This window comes from Arvicola amphibius, chromosome 10 (genome assembly GCF_903992535.2).
Source record: "Arvicola amphibius chromosome 10, mArvAmp1.2, whole genome shotgun sequence".
Classification (NCBI taxonomy): domain Eukaryota; kingdom Metazoa; phylum Chordata; class Mammalia; order Rodentia; family Cricetidae; genus Arvicola; species Arvicola amphibius.
This window is the reverse complement of record NC_052056.1, coordinates 62,840,201-62,856,722: the sequence shown is the minus strand read 5'-3', so window position 1 is coordinate 62,856,722 and position 16,522 is coordinate 62,840,201. Positions and strand designations below refer to the sequence as shown.

At 42.8% G+C, this 16,522-nt stretch overlaps 2 protein-coding genes across 6 annotated transcripts in view; both read right to left on the bottom strand.

The window, feature by feature from the left end:
* Xxylt1 (xyloside xylosyltransferase 1) overlaps nucleotides 1-1,886 on the bottom strand; it is a 126,328-nt gene extending 124,442 nt beyond the window's left edge. For both annotated transcript variants that reach the window (XM_038346099.1, XM_038346100.1), the window contains exon 1: nucleotides 1,362-1,886. In XM_038346099.1, the coding sequence (XP_038202027.1) occupies nucleotides 1,362-1,862 (501 nt within the window). In that variant the 5' untranslated portion in view covers nucleotides 1,863-1,886. The remainder of the gene's footprint in view (nucleotides 1-1,361) is intronic.
* Nucleotides 1,887-9,524: 7,638 nt separating this feature from the next.
* The window catches only part of Acap2 (ArfGAP with coiled-coil, ankyrin repeat and PH domains 2), a 117,872-nt gene continuing 110,874 nt past the window's right edge, over nucleotides 9,525-16,522 (bottom strand). For all 4 annotated transcript variants that reach the window (XM_038345048.1, XM_038345049.1, XM_038345050.1 and 1 more), the window contains 2 exons: nucleotides 16,186-16,247; nucleotides 9,525-10,627 (listed from right to left, as the gene is read on the bottom strand). In XM_038345048.1, the coding sequence (XP_038200976.1) occupies nucleotides 10,527-10,627; nucleotides 16,186-16,247 (163 nt within the window). In that variant the 3' untranslated portion in view covers nucleotides 9,525-10,526. The remainder of the gene's footprint in view (nucleotides 10,628-16,185; nucleotides 16,248-16,522) is intronic.

Sequence of the window (16,522 nt, the reverse complement as noted above, 5' to 3'; positions counted from 1 at the left end):
ATCCAGCACTCAGGAGACAACGGCAAGGAGGCTGTGAGTTCAGCTGCCCTCCTGATGTGCATAACAAGATGGTGTCTCCAAAAACTAAAATAAAATGAGGACATAGGCACATTTATGGGAAAGAGGGGAAGTCTGAGAATAAAACCAGGCTGACAGCAGAATCTCACCAAGCAACTGGGGCGTGACGCTGCAGTCAACACAAAAATGCTATGGACGGGGGCTGGAGAGATGGCTCAGTGGTTAAGAGCACTGGCTGCTCTTCCAGAGGTCCTGAGTTCAATTCCCAGCACCCCAGCACCCACATGGTGGCTCCGGAACATCTGTAGTGGGATCTGACACCCTATCCTGGCAGAAAGTCAATATAGCACTCATGCACATAAAATAAATAAAGAAATCTTTCAAAAAAAAAAAAATGCTATGGGCCCCTGAACCCAGCATGGCCCTGGCAGCAGCTCCCGATAGTCACCAAGCTAGGCACAGACACAGGGAATACTGTTCCTGCCTCCCTGTCCTTCCACCAACATCAGATGTCATCCCTTATCAGATGTCATCCCTTAAGATCGCCTAACCCATTACCCAATAAGCAGACTCTGGACACCTCTACACAATACCAGGGTCAAAACAGGGCAAGCAAGTTGATGAGGAGAACTTGCACACTAGATCAAGAGTCCAATCCCGGACAGGCAGAGGCAAGTAATAAATCAGAATATTAAAGACGTGGGAGCTGCCAGGAAGGCAGGCTGGTGGGTTCATGTCTGCATCTCTTTGAGCTTTCTCTTCCCCTGGAGGAGGAACCTGCGGCCTCTCTAACTGGTTCACGTCCTTAAGGGCAGGAAGGAAAAGGGCACAGAGAGGACACGAGATGGTTTCCACGGAGAACCAAAACGATTGCTATACCCTGACTTCTACTGAGGAATTCCAGTTCAACCACGACTTCTAGAGGCTTCTCCCAGACCCTGTCCGGCACACTTTGCTCAGAAAGATGACTACTGGTGTCTTCAAAATGAACAGTTCCCTTCTCGGAATATTAAAAGGAATGTAGACAGTGAAGGCACTTCTTAGGCATGCTGGGAAGCTAGCAAAATGGGGCAGGCTGATTCTCTGTGAATGAAGTAGAGCTGAATGAAGCGGGAGACGGACTAGTTAACGCGGCAGATCCCCTTCGGACCAGCTGAACTAGTCTGGTTCTAGGACACGCCCCCAGACCACATCTCCAGCATGCTGGGCATGCATGTGCTGGGCATGCATGCGCCGGGCAAGGTGGAGGGAATCAGACAGACTACAGGCATAGGAAGGGGCCGGCGCTCACCAGAGCCGCCAAAAACAGCTCAGAGTACAGGCAAGGGCCACCCACCGCTCACCTTGCACTTGAAGCCGGCGGCGGGCGGCAGGAGCTCCCGCAGCAGGGCCTTGGCCACCTCGCGGCTGGCCTCCTCGCTCACGAAGTGGAGGTTAAGCACCTCGTGAGCCTCGAACTTGGCGAGGCGCAGCAGCGAGCGCAGCGCCACCCGGGCCTTGGCCTGCAGCGCCGCGTTGTGCTCCGCCTTGGTGAACATCATCAGCAGGTGGTAGTCCACCGGCACGGCCGCGCCGCTCTCCAAACTCTTGGCCTTGGCGCCCGAGGCCGGCACCGCGGAGCCCCGGGCCAGATCCAACGGGGGCGGCGTAGGCGCGGCGACCCCGGCGCGGGCCTCCTTCAGCCTCTTGGTGGCGCTGGAGAAGGTCTCCCGGCCCGAGCCCAGGTAGTAGAAGGCGCACACCGCCAGCGCCGCGGCCAGCAACAGCGCGCAGTAGTGCGAGCGCAGCGCGCCCAGGCGCGCCATGGCCCGAGCGCACGCGGCCCCGCCTCGGAGGAGGCCCATGCGCCCCAGCCCGCGGCCCAGCAGCCGGGCCCGCTCACACCGGCGCTCCACGGCCCCCAGCCCCGCAGCCGGCGGCGGCCATGGCGGGGGCGGGGCCGCGATGCCCCGAGCCAATCGTGAGCGTGGATGCCTGAAAGGCGGGGCCACCGCAGGCCCCGCTAGGTCCTAGGTTCCGAGGGATTAGACTCGAAATGGTCCCTTCGTAGTTTGGCTGCGAGACTTGAGACCGGCAGGCTGAAGCTAGAAACTAGACAGGGTCGACCTGCCCAGCTCAAAGGGTTAGGGAGGGAAATATCTGCTAGGCTGGGTCTTGAAATTACACCCCAACGTAGGATAATATTGAGCTTAAACTCATAAATGCAGAACTCGAAAACGATAACTTTTCTCCACTTTTCTCTTCTTGTTTTTTAGAAGCTTCAGCTGCCTCTCCCGCCTTTTAAGAAACTAACTGGAGCCAAAACATTTAAACCAGAAAGTTCCTTCCTGTTTCACACAGAAGTTTATAACACCCCAAATGAAAATGGCTTCGCCATCACAGTTCGCACCTCTGGTATAACCCAGAGAATAGGTGCGGCCAGCAGAGGGACCTCGCTGTCCAAAACATCATACTCCCTTCAGAGTCCCTGAGGAGCATCAATATTGTTTAATTAACTTGAAACCCTCAACGGAAAGCCTGAAATGTCCCAGAAAGTTTTTGAAAATTTTTAACTGGGGCATACTGAAGTAACTAGCCTGTAGTCATTTTAACCCTCATCAGTCAGACAAGACCAGATGGACAAAAGTTCATTAACTTCAAATTTCTAAGACGTGATGATAGACCAAGCGTTCTGAAGTAAATTTCTGCATACAGAGGTAGAGGTGAAAACGCACGAAAATCCCACGTTTATGACACGCTGTTCTCCCGCGTGGACGGTGCTCACCTGTCCCAGCAACACAGTCATTCCCAGCTCTGCCCTTTTCTATCGGAGCAACACTTCCGAAAAGCATCTGCCGTCCCAAACAGGCCCGAGGGACCCCAGAGGGACAGAATGACCACAGTTGGTAGTCACCCGATGTCCACCACTCCATGATATGTAGATATAAATAAGTGACCAGAACATGGGCTTTCCGATGCATAAATCAAGCTCGGCAATGTATCTCTCTAAACCTCCAAGGTTGGGAGTCATGGGATGGGAAGTCCAGGCCAGTTCTCCCACTGCAAGCTATTGCATGCCCAGCAGTTACTTGGTTACTCTGAAAATGAAGCCAACACTACCATCACAGATATGAATGAAACAGAATGTTTTTAAAAGTGCCTCACATTGAATAAATATTTCAAAGACATTAAATTTACCAAAATAAGTGTAAATATCCAACATACAAAAATTTAGTAACCAGAAATTACTATATATATTTGGGGTACTTATAAATATTGCCCCAAATCTGTAATATTATGTCTCTAAATAATTACATACTTTTGCAGCCCGTGCCTCTGAATTCCCATTCATACCATCAACGCAGTGGGTTTTCCCTCTGGCAATTATTCAGCCCTTTTTTCAACTAATGCTTTATTTTCAGACTTTGAGTCCTTTAATTCATGCAAAAGAAATAAAGTGATTTAAATTTATCTAAGAAATCAGGAAAATACTCAAATGCTCTGCACAAAATTTCCATTGCCTGATCTATCAGCACCTGACATTAATTTTTACTTGTTATTTCCCTGCATTGATCTATTCTCAGCTAAACTGCGCAAACTTGGGTGTATTGTAATATGCCCATATAGACAAAAACCCTGATATGCGCAGTAACTCTAGAGTTAAGTTTAACTTTGGCCAAAATACCTTTAATCCCAGCACTCGGGAGGCAGAGGCAGGCGGATCTCTGTGAGTTCGAGACCAGCCTGGTCTACAAGAGCTAGTTCCAGGACAGGCTCTAAAGCTGCAGAGAAACCCTGTCTCGAAAAACCAAAAAAAATAAATAAATAAATAAATAACTTTGGCCAAAATATATGATTTCTAGTCAGATATTAGGGAGCTGGGTTTTCTATAGAGTAAATTCCATATCTACTTCAGACCATGGATTATAGTCTCTAAACTCCTTCCTCTGGTGTGTGGACTTAGATCATCATTAGTGACTGTGTGACGGCCACCTACATACTATCTAGTCCATCTTTCTTTCTTGAATAGGCTCTAAATGAACCGTGGATACTATTTTTTAATCAAATATTTCCACTGTTGAACAAGCATCCAATAGGCTAAACAAGTCTTTAAAATACCCATCAAACCAGCATTTTCACTTCTAGGAATTTATTCTAAGGAAATAACAACATACTAAAATATTTAGCCATAAGAGGCCAGGTGTGGTAGCTGTAATCCCAACAATTTGGAAGGCTGAGGCATCAGAGTGCCTGGGAGTTCAGAGCTAGCTGGTAGGCTTCGGTTTTCTTGTACAGTTGCGGGCCTATGTGACTGAGGTCATGCCTCCTAAAGATAAAATATTTAGTTCTAAGAGCTATATTTATGAGTGCAAAAGGTGAGTACTGAATAATTACCAATGAACTGCTTAGGCTAGCAATATATTGCAGTCATTAAAAGTGACAATATTCAGAGGTGGGCAGATTTTGAGGCCAGCCTAGTCTGTAGAGCAAGTTCGAGACGATCCAAGGAACAGTCTGGCCGACTCAAAAAACAAACAATAACTGACGTACTCATCAACTGCACCTGAACAATTTTTTTCTGTAGAGGAAACCTATAAATTTGAGACATATTAGTCAACTGCATCATATGAACATGTGCAGAGTGACTTGGGAAAACCATATTTAAGACAACTGGAAAAATGATAGTCTTGTACAATTTAAGGGGGTACTACATCATTACACAAGATCCTCTCAGAGATTCACACCCAATGATCTGCTGGTGACGTTTTGAATCTGGTCCAGGGAAAAGGAGAAGTGTCAGTGGGAGCTGAAACCCAAAGCAATACTGCCATTGAGTCCAAGACTACTAAAATGATGCTGGCACATTTGAGATTCCTCACCAAGGTTTTTAAATGTTCCCCGTCAAAGTAAAAGAAGATCAGCAAGCAATATGGTCAGCGGTGTAAGTGCATAAAGACACTAAGGTCTAGAAGGGTTCCACGGGGGCAGCTTCCTCAGCAGCATAAATCATAATGTACTTCCACGATCCACCCTGTCCAGAACAGCAGTCACTAGGCGCCTGTGGCTGCTGAGCTCTGATGGGGCACTACGGCTGAAAACTGAACTTGCTGTTGCCGAATTCTGATTAAGAGGGACTTGTGCAGACTGGAGAAATGGCTCAGGCAATAGAGTGCCTGCCACACAAGCAGCAGAAAGATCTGAGTTTGGTCACCAGGACCCACGTCAAAAAGCCAGGTGTGCTGGCACATCCCAGCACTGCCACGGGGGAGGCAGAGGTAAGATCTTGGGGTTCACTGCCCATCTAGCCTAGTCTAACTCACAAGCCCCAGGCCAGTGAGAGACTTTTCCTCAAGTAAACAATACAAACTGTACCTGAGGCGGAATGGCATCCAAAGATGCACTGTTCTCCACACAGACATGTTCACTTGCACCTGCACATATATGCATCCACAAACACATAAGCATGCACACATATGCACATGAAATAAATGGCCACCTGTAGCTAGTGGCTTTTTTTTTTTTTTTTTTTTTTTTGGACAGCACAGGTAGGTGACAGAATTACAGACGATTTTTCTTTTACTTGAGTCTTGTTTTCTGAGTGACATTACTGATTGCTTGTTTGGAGTTGGACTCATGCTGCCTCCAACTCCCCTGCCTCCAACTCCCAACGTGCTGAGATTCCAAGCACATGCCATCATACCTAGCCCTTGTCAGTTACTTAAACTTTATATTTGCAGTGAAGACGAACTTTTTTCACAATAAGAAAAGAAACAGGCTGTTTGCCTTCATCTAAAACACTGGTGTGGGTTTTTTTTTTTTTTTTTCGAGACTGCTTTGAAAATGAGATGCGGGTTTATAAGGCAGATCACTCGGGAGTCTGCATCTGTTCTGAACTAACTGCGAAAGCTGAGCTTGGCTTCCAGATCCGCTGTTCAGCGCTCCTTTCCCTCAGCCCCATTCACAAGGGAGCGGGGTTTTGTTTCAATGAAAGGATGGGCTATAGGTGTGCTGCCAGGATCAGGAACGCCAACAAACATATCAACCATAATGGGGAGAAGCAGAAGAGTCAAGAACGTCTTTAGTTCATGAAGCAAGGGCTACAGCATCTCTGAAATCGGCAAGAAGAAAATACTTAAAGGGTCAAAATGTTTTTCTGAATGGAAGTACTCGGTAAACAGGATCAACATGAACTGCCGTTCCTTGGCAGGGTCGGAAGGTCAGGCTGGACTTTAACTAGAACAGATGTGACAGGCCACCACACAGCTCAAAAGAAATCTGAGCATCACAGATGTTACAGGCCACCACACAGCTCAAAAGAAATCTGAGCATCACAGATGTTACAGGCCACCACAAAGCTCAAAAGAAATCTGGACATCAGTGACTGTGCCAGAAGTGAGATATTTTTATTGACTTATTATTGTAAATTTTCAGCATACAAAGTAATCAAGTATATTTACAATTCTTACATAATGTACATTTTAGAATAACTATAAAGATAGTGTACTTTGCTCCATTTACAATGACAAACTACAGAAAAACTACATTCATGAATTAGATACAAATCTTCTACACACTAATAAAAACTAATGGAGTGTTGGTTATACATTCTTAAAATCCTTTTCACAGGTAGCAAGAAATAGTACATGTGATCAGTCTTTATGACCGGAATGACCCAGAAATATCACAAAGCACGTAAACAGATATTTTTAAAAAGGAGCTTGTCATTTCCAAAAGTTGCCCTTTAGCCTTTCATATGAAAAGGTGCTAACAACTTGATAGCACAGCAAGCTTTCCCTGTTAAAAAATTAATACCCAAAAAAGGGCTGGGGAATGAGAAAATCCTAGAAAATAAGATAGTGAGAAGACCAATGCAAAGAAAAATTCTAGTTAATTAAATCTTCCTTTGTCCACATGATCCCCATCTATGTAAACGGAAAAAGATGCCCACAAAACATCCTCCTAGGTGGCTGGACTCAGCCAGACGGCATCCAAGTCCTTTCTGTGGTTATAACATCAAAGAGTTAATAAAAAGGTGAGTTTAACGTTACAATATTTGGCTTTTATTAATGTTTGCTACTGTACAAAATGCAGACTTTCTTACAATTTGATGCTTTCAAATTCCAATCTAGTCTTTTAAACGTGACAATGAGGTTCTCCTGTGTTTCTGGAGCCTCTTATCAAACTCAGGGAAAGCTGCTTCTTCACAGTGAGGCCAATCCTCTCAGGACACAAGTGCTTTCGGAGCTTGTGTCAGAGCCGGACCATGGGTCAGCTCGGTAAAACAAGAGGGGGCTGGGATGAAGCCCGGGGCCAGGCTGCTGCTCCTGGGCTAAGACTGCAGGTGTCCTCCTGCAAGCCTCAGGGAACAGGTACACAAAGGGGGGCCTTAGAGGTTTCCTTGTTTCAGCCATTCGCTTTATTTGTGAGAAGCCCTGGATCCAAGAAGGATATGAACTAAAGCTATTATGGACATAAAATTTCATTTAAAAAAATGCAGCAACACAGAAAGTTGACCTGAGAATGAGTGGTCTAGGAATGTCCAATTATTCAGAGTGGGTAGCAAGTTTAGGTTTAAATAAAACAACTTGGTTCATGATCATATCTAATATGCAGAAAAAAGTACTTTTAAACACTTCTAACATGATCACAAACATAAATTCTCTAAAATTTAAGTATATAATTTTCCCCCTAGAATGCACCTGTAACGTGCTAAAATACAAGCTGCCCGCTGGATTACTTTGGGGGAAGTAAACACCAAGTTCGCGACACCACGGCAGACACCAGCACCAATGAGTCAGGCACCCTGTAATGCTGGAAGCTTTTCATTTCCAAGGACTGTATTGAAACTGAATTTGAAATCTTGGAAATGTTAAACGAGTAAGTGTCGCAGTGAAGCCTGGGGAATGGCTACTCGATCACCTTTCTCCATGCCCGTGTTAAAGCTACATTTTGTGAATCCTTCATTGTGCCTCTGTTCTTATTATTTGGCAGTAATCCAATTTTTTCATTAATGAGAGCATGAAAAAGAATAAACAGGCTAATAATAAAGAATCAAACTCTAGTGGCACACGCCTTTAATCCCAGCACTTGGGAGTCAGAGGCAGGCGGATCTCTGTGAGTTCGAGGCCAGCCTAGTCTACAAGAGCTAGTTCCAGGACAGGCTCCAAAGCTACAGAGAAACCCTGTCTCAACAAAACAAAACAAAACAAAACAAAAACCCAAACAAACCAAAAAAAAAAAAAAAAAAAAAAAAGAATCAAATTCTTCTCAGCATGTCTGTCCTGCAGAGAACACAGAGCAGTCAGAAAGAACGGCCTGAGTGTGTGACTGGCATTGTGTATATTCATCTCTCCTACTGTATGGAACACTTCCCAACATGCCACATAAAGCTATTCGTGAACTCAGCAAAACTCATCTAAGAGCCAATCTACTTCATGATATAAATTTAAAGCCTTGCTAGACTCCATTCCTTTCTATCATTCAATTTCTCAGCACGTTAAGAAAATTAAGTAAGCCATATAAACATGTTTTTGCATTGCCAGGCTCCACGCGATCAGAAAAGATGAAGCTTTTTCTGAAGATACTCAGAACCACAATGATCTTTAAGGCATTTTACGCACACCTGAATCTTTAAGGCTTATTTCAAAAACACTCTAGCCATTAAAGGGCAGCAGACACTACTGACTGTCACACCAAGGACTTCTGACACAAGTCAGGAGGGAGGCAGACAGGTCCAGAGGACTGTCCCCAGCAGCTGAAAGGGAGCCCATCCGCACCTCCACAGACGAGGCAGGCGCTCCACGGCTACTGAGAACGAGCACTGAGGAGAAAAGGTGGTCTTCTTCCCTCTCGTCCTTTCCTTAGCCTGCTCTTCCTTGAATACGTGTTAGGACAATAAATTTCAAAACACACACCAATTAAAATTAGACTTACTTTTGCCTTTAACAAAATACCTACAAGGCCAGATTCCTTCCATCCTGTGGAAGTTTGTACTTCCTCAGATACAAATCACATCAGCTCTTTATCTCTAACGTGTGGGGACTTACTAAATAAGCATTACATGCTTGCAATTTGGCTGAACCAGGGGACCGTATCTGTGTTGAGAATTTATCTCAGTATGATTTCTGCTTAGATTCAGATTTCATATTTAATCAAAGTAAGGCTCTACATACTGTGGGGGAAATGTTAAAAATTTTTATTTAATTGACTATAATTTTATATATATATATATACATTTAAAAATGTTTCTGTGAAGCTGAGTATCAATGCTACTTACATACAATCTCTAAAAGATTAAATGTCATCAACAGTGTTGGAAACGAACCACAAGGCAATTATTTATTCATCCCATACTTTGACAAGACGTGTCAATCAGAGGTGGAATCTGACCGAACTCAAATTATGAGTATCACATACTCGTAATTTTGGAACTCAAAGGTCAATGACATATTTTACTTAATTCTAAAGCTATATACAGGATACAATTTAAAAGAATGTATACTGTTGTATAGTAAACAAAATAAATGTAGAAAAAATAAAAGAAATTTATTGCTGGTAAATTTTAGTATAAACAGAAAAAAATTAGCTTTTTCTTCTTTTACATGGAGATTTTCCCTTCACTAGGAGTAATAGTAAATATACATATATATATATGTATATATATATATATATATCTTAAAATGGATAAATTCCAAATATAAAATGACCTACATTATCTTTGAAATCACCGTGTTTTGATGAAAGCCCAATTTTGCAATAGTCAACTTCTGCCATACAGTTTTATTGCACTGATGATCTTTCAAGGTTTTAGGAAATCAACCCAACAATAAAAACTGAGCTGGGAGTCTTGCGGTAACTGAAAGAAGAAAAAAGAATAAGCTCCTTTGCACCACAAGATGAAATAAGTCTAGAGACTAAAGTGTGGTCTACTGGACAGTCACCATGTTTGCTAAAGTCGTGACGTGCAATGGCATCTCTGAGCAAAGGAGGGGCATCCTCACTAGTCCTAGCAATGACATCCTATAAACGTGGGTATCATAGCTAAGCTACCAGAAAATGCACATACATATTTCTAAACCACCAACAGTATCAGCGAAGCTGTAGAGAAGACACATCCTAGATACAGGTAAGCCAGCTGGCTCCCACTTGATGTAGACATAGTGACTACTGAGTGTCCCTGGGGAGAAACAGTGCACTACCCAAGGCAAAGGTGCACGGGCCCAACAGTGTAAGCATCTCGGAACTTAAGAGATCACTTAGATCTGGATACAACTTTATATTAAAGCACACCCGTTAAACAGTCTTTTTCTCCTTAAATAAAAGAAGAATTATAGTGGATTTCTCCCTTTCCCAACTATGAGAGATCTGTTTTCATTTACAAAAACACCAATGAATGGGTACCATTTTTTCCAAACAATTCAATGTCTACCAAAATCAAGTAGAATTAAAGCAGTTTTAAAAAGGTGTAAGATTTTGGTTGTACACATTAGTAATTCACCAAATTTCATAGTTTCCCCTCTTTAAAAGGCTCAGAACTTCTGTGAATCTTGCTGGAAACGATTGAGTTTCTCTGGATTATTGGATGCCATTTGAGAAAAATCACGAAAAATGTCCTGGTAAGTTTCATCACCTGCATGAAAGTAAAACAAAGACACTTTTAAAATTTATACAGCTAAGGTGTTAATAGAACAACATTCGCTTTTACTCATACTATTTTAGGGTTCATTACATTCAAGTTTTGTTCCAAGAGCATTTTTGGAAGGAAAAAGGGCAACTAAAAATAACACCAGAAAAGTATGTAAGAAAGGGAAGCTATACCTGAGAGAAGCATCTCAGATGTGCCGCAGAGGAGCTCAGAGTTAGAGAGGAGCAAGATGCAAGCGTTTGAAAGCAATGTGAAGAAACATTCATTAGCACACGAAAGAAGAGAGGTTACGAGATGAAGTACACAGCACATTGTATAAGAAAATACTTTGTTGAATAAAGTTAAAGGAAATGACTAAAGCCAAATACTAGTCAAGGTTCTGATGGATGCAGGTTACCAAGGAGACAAGCTGGGCAACAGCTAGGAAGAGCTTCCTGCACCAGCTTCAGCTTGAAGCGCTTTGCGCTGAAACAGCTGTTGGTGAAAGGGAGCTCGCACACCCTCTAAGGCTGAGAACCTTAGAGGTAGAGCATCTGACCCGCTGCTCGGTAAATTCACTAATCACAGGGCCAGAGCGTGACTGCAAAACCAGAGCTCCACACTGTCAGGTGACTCACGAGCAGGACTGCTATGCAATCGGAAAGGATAGCCAAGAATCTATCCACACGGAGGAATAAACGTGTGGACCCACAACACTCTTACAGAAATGTAAATTAAAGATGAGGACATACGGTAAGCTGGGCACAATTTTTCTCACCAAGGAACTATATACACACACGTATAAATTAATCCCACGAAGGGAGAAATCTTATTTTCAGGATGGCTTGCTCATCATGACACCTCCAGCCGAACACTGCATTGGTACAGACTCCTGGCGCAATTCTACTCTCACTTGAGCATAGGATACTGTTTTATAAGGTTCTTGTCGTCACAGGGTTGAATCATTAGATCCTCTGAGATAACCTGCATCCCATCTTACAACAATCTCATTATTACAGATCTTGTTAACAGCACAGTAAGCTCTCGAAGTCTTACAAAGCGAGATTATAAAGCACAGAGATGTCATACCAAAAGCTAGAGAATTAGAAAAATACTGAGGGGGCCAGGTAAAAATCTATTTAAAAGACCTAAAATCATAACGTAAGAATTTTAATAAAAAGGCTTTAATACTCTTAATATGTAGTAGTTTAAATATCCAGTCTATGTAAAAAGCAATTTATTAAAATCTGGGAAATTGACTCATGACAGAAATCAGTTAATCCTAACCAATCTACTTTAAAACGGGAAAATACAGTGAGAAGAGAATGTTGACGGGCTGGCTGGACCTGAGAGCTGACCCCGACCCTCGAGACTGGAGCACACTAAAGGCCAGTCCGCTGGAACTGGCAGACCGTCCAATCAGAGCACGACCAACTACGACCAATTTTTGTTCCTGGCCATCCTACAGGACACGAAATAAACTCAGGAGCGCAGCATTAAGTAACAATTAACAAACCATACAAAATACTTTAATTTTTTTCTCTTTTTAGATGTTGAAGTAAAATATGTAAAATATTTATTGTAAACATTATAAATATTTTTAAAATACTATTCAGATAGTCTAGGATTTTACTTTCCAAGAAAGTGTAAAGTGCAGATTATAATACAAAAATACCACATTGATTTTACCATTGGACACCAGAAGGAACGTAAAAGGCACACATTATATATCCAGGAAGAAACGGAAGGCGGGTCTAGCAAACGCTGACGCCCAGTCGTTCACAGATAGCACCAGGTGAGTGCTCTCAAGAGTTACAGCGGTACAATGGCGATGTATGGCTTCTACATTCGGCGGTGCATATTCTGTATAGCGAGCTGCTTTTCTAGTGTTTGATTTTTAAGTCACCTAGCACATATTACACAAGTACTGTTTTAGTAAAACCATTGTACCATGCAAAACTAATTATAAGACCTTCCATTCACGGAATCCAACGTGTCCAGGAAGGAGGGTGTGGTGCTGTAGTAATCATTGGTCTCACTGACTGCAAACGGCTAAGAGTCCACACACAATACAAAAGGAAGTTTCTAGCTTCATACACAAAACTCGTTAAGTTCAATTTTTTAAATGAATAATGCACTATTAATACGCTACCTTCCTTATACCTCAAAATGTGCTGTCCAAAACAACAATAGTGATTTACTTAAAACAGTTGACACAAAGTGAGCTTCATTATCTAAACTTTAAGGAGAATTTTAATCACTTGAATATATCCCCGAGGCAAATCTAATTTGTTTGAACTAGAACACACAAACAAGATTCCAGAATACATTGTCCTGGAATCTTCCTATTAATACACGGAACAGCTTACTACAAAACAGCTAAGCATATTCTTTAAATTACTTAATCATATTTTTCCCTATTCAGAAAGTTCGAGTTTCTTGTTTGCCTGAACAATTCTGAATTTTTAAAATACAGGCTGCTGTGTTTGCACTGCCGGTTTAAAACCCCTTTGGTTTTTGGCTTTCAGAATGCTCATCACTACAGCCGTCAGCGCGGTTCGGTGGCCTCACTACTGAAATGAACGCTCTCAGAGGATGTGACACCCACTATCTGGGAGCACAGGCATCAACCCGCCCCTTTTGGCTGGGAACACTTTCTTTCTACAAATGACTGGCTAGGTCCCAGAAGCCACAGCTCACATGACCAGAGTGGCTCCCTAAGGCAGCGATTCTCTGCTGGCTGAGAACCTGCCGACCCTCAAGAGACCCAGGGCAGAGGCAGGAAGCACAGAACTGAATTCCCACCAAAAGCTGCGAAAAGAACCCCCTTCCTTTGGAATCTGTGTGCTCTTAATACTGCCTGCAAAAAAACGTGTGTCCATGGGACTGTAGACCCACGTTTAGAAATGGGGTTTCCTAGAAGCCCCTGATTGCCAAGCATTTTAACCAAGTCCTTTAAATAGTGGACCTGTCACTATCAAAAGACTGACAATTCCTGTACCTCCGAACTGCTCAGAGCTCTGCTGCTTTCCCTCCTAGTGCTAGTGATAAAGGAGTCAGGCAAAGAAAATACAGTAAGATGCAGAGAGAAAATGAGGAGCAGCTGTTGGGCATGCCTGCTATGCGGGAGTGGGGGTAGATGGGGTAGAGGGGGGAGATCGGCTCTGTGGCTATCCAGGCCTGCACATTCTGCTCTGCCAGGACTCAGAGGGGAAAGGAGGAAATAACGGCAGAGAGCAGCTGTTGCGCCACCTCACCACACCTCACGAATGAAGCATTCACCTTCAAACTCTGGACCCTGATACTGAGTTCAAAATCAAATTATTTCCAAGATGTTTCTCAAATAGGTTTTTACATCTTATTTTTAAACCTGGTGTGGTTGGCAGAATTCTAATTTTTAACTTCTAAATCAAAATTTGCCAATGTTTTTTTTTAAGTCTTAAAGTGAGGTCTGTTTTTGGATTTTTATTAAAACTAAAAAAAAAAATGATTTTCCTACTGATACCCGGAAGTCCCTATATTTACATATAAACCTGCACACAGACAACAGTGAAAGAGGCGTCTGAGAACTCCTGGATGACACGGAAGAAATTCAGGCAACTTGGGCAGAACTAGATGAGGAGCAAAAAGGAAAGATCCTGCCCTTGCAAATTCCCAACTGCAGAGCAAATGGATCGCTGACCTCTGACCTGTGGCTCACCAGCTGGGCAGCCATTGTAGCAAGCACCTTAAGAAAGGTGCAGCTGGCTTGATGGCTACCTGTCTACAATTTCAGGAAAATACAAATGTCCCCCTCGTTTACAATCTTGTAGCTCTATGCTACCTCACAAATGCCAGCTCATTTTCTTTGACCGATTTTTATTTAAAGTGCTTAACCACAAAGGCCTCAGAAAAGGCCTAGTAATACTATCATTTAAAGATATCTGTTAGAAAATTAGAACTTATTCAAGATCTAACATTCAACTTTGAAACACTTGGGCAAGATCCAGAGTTAGCACTGAGTCTCACCCACAATAAGTACACTGACATCTCAGAACACCCTGACCCAGCAGTGATCCATAGGATTAAAGTGAACCGCCCTAGACTAGAAGTATGCATCTGACCTGGAGCCTTTTCCTTCCCTATTACATCAGGCCAAACATAAGCAGTAAATAAGTCCTCTGAGAAAAAAATAACCTCACACTGATAGAGATTACTGCAGTCAAAACGAAGTAAGTGGCTGGCATTAACATAAATTCAAAATACAGCTCAACAGGAAGGAGAGAGGATTTTACCAGGCCACTTTAAAGATAATATAAATATTCATTTTTATAAAATGAAATATTCTCACTGCAAAGTGAATGTCTGTAAGTACTCTGGTCATGAATTCCTGAAATGTTTAGTAATATGTGTATGCATTTAAAACAGATAAGCAATTCATGTACTCAAATTCATCAGGTAGAATGCAATGTCCTTCTTGTGACTCTGTCTAACTAACGCGTTTCCGTCAAACAGGGGAATCTGATCAGCTTTTCTTTCTTTCCTTCGCACCATGACTCAAGTGGAAACCACTCGAGATGCAGACTGCAGTGGTCATGAAATGAGATTTTTCTAGTAAGTCTACCTAGCCATCAGGTTCACAAAACACTGCTCTAAATACATCTACTCACCGCAGCAAACGGTGTACAACTGCCTGGGGCAAAGATACAGATAAACTTTTTCAGCCTTGAAACTAATTCTCTACCCACTGTGGACTTTAACTTACTGGTAAAGGTTTCCTTTAAATCTTCAACTCATTCTTAGATTAGAATATAAAACTCATCAATAAACTTCTCCTTGGTATTTTCCACACTAACTTTTTTATATACAAAACACATAAATTTGTTTTATTTTTCCCTGAACACAATGTATAGAAATTCCCTGAATAACAAAAAGAACCCCATTTTGTTATATTCGCTGGACAGCTGACAAGAACTCTTTTTGAAGCTGGGCGGTGGTGGTGCACGCCTTTAATCCTAGCACTCGGGAGGCAGAGACAGGTGGATCTATCTCTGAGTTTGAGGCCAGCCTGGTCTATAAAGCAAGTTCCAGATCAGCCAGGGCTATACAGAGAAATCCTGTTTAAAAAAAAAAAAAGAGAGAGAGAGAGAGAGAGAGAAAGGGGGAGGGGAGGAGGGAGGGGGAAGGAGGGGAAGAAGAGAAAAAGAATGGAGGAAGAATTCCTTCTGAAACTGCTCTCCTGCCGCCTCCGCAGCACACAGTCCGTTGTCACGCGTGTTGCTGGAGCGCATGTGGAAGACATCTGTACAGCAGATAAGGATGTCAGCAGCCAGAGCTGACTGAATACAGTAAGTGAAGTGTACTGAAACAGAAACACGTCCGAGTGTGTAAAGGTCCAGGATTAGTCACCCGAGAATTCGGTAGGTCCAGCCGCTAACAACTCACAATTTACAGGTACATTATAAAATCTCTATAACAACACATTAGTTAGCTAAGGAGCTATGAATCTTCCAATTGTAAACTGATAAATTCCTGAATGCATTTTTTATACTGCATTTCAGTATGATTATTAGTAGAATATTGACCTGGCTGTCCATAAAGTCCTTCCGATTCCCGCATTTCTTCATTCATTCTTGCTAAACGTAACCTAAAATTCAAGAAGAAGAGTTCTTAGAGGAAGCAACACAAGTACTCATATAAACAAACGGATTACATAGGCAGGCAGTATGAATGCCGGCAGAATTACAGGATTATTCCCTTACCAGCATCTGTCGGTAAGACAAACTCCGTTTCTCAGACACTCTGCAGTGCAGAATTCACCGCACCTCCATCCATGTCATTCTCACGAGCAGACAGTAAAGTGTTTCTTAGGAAAGCAGGTACCTACAGCTCTTCCAACAGCCCATGTCCTCCAGGCTTCAG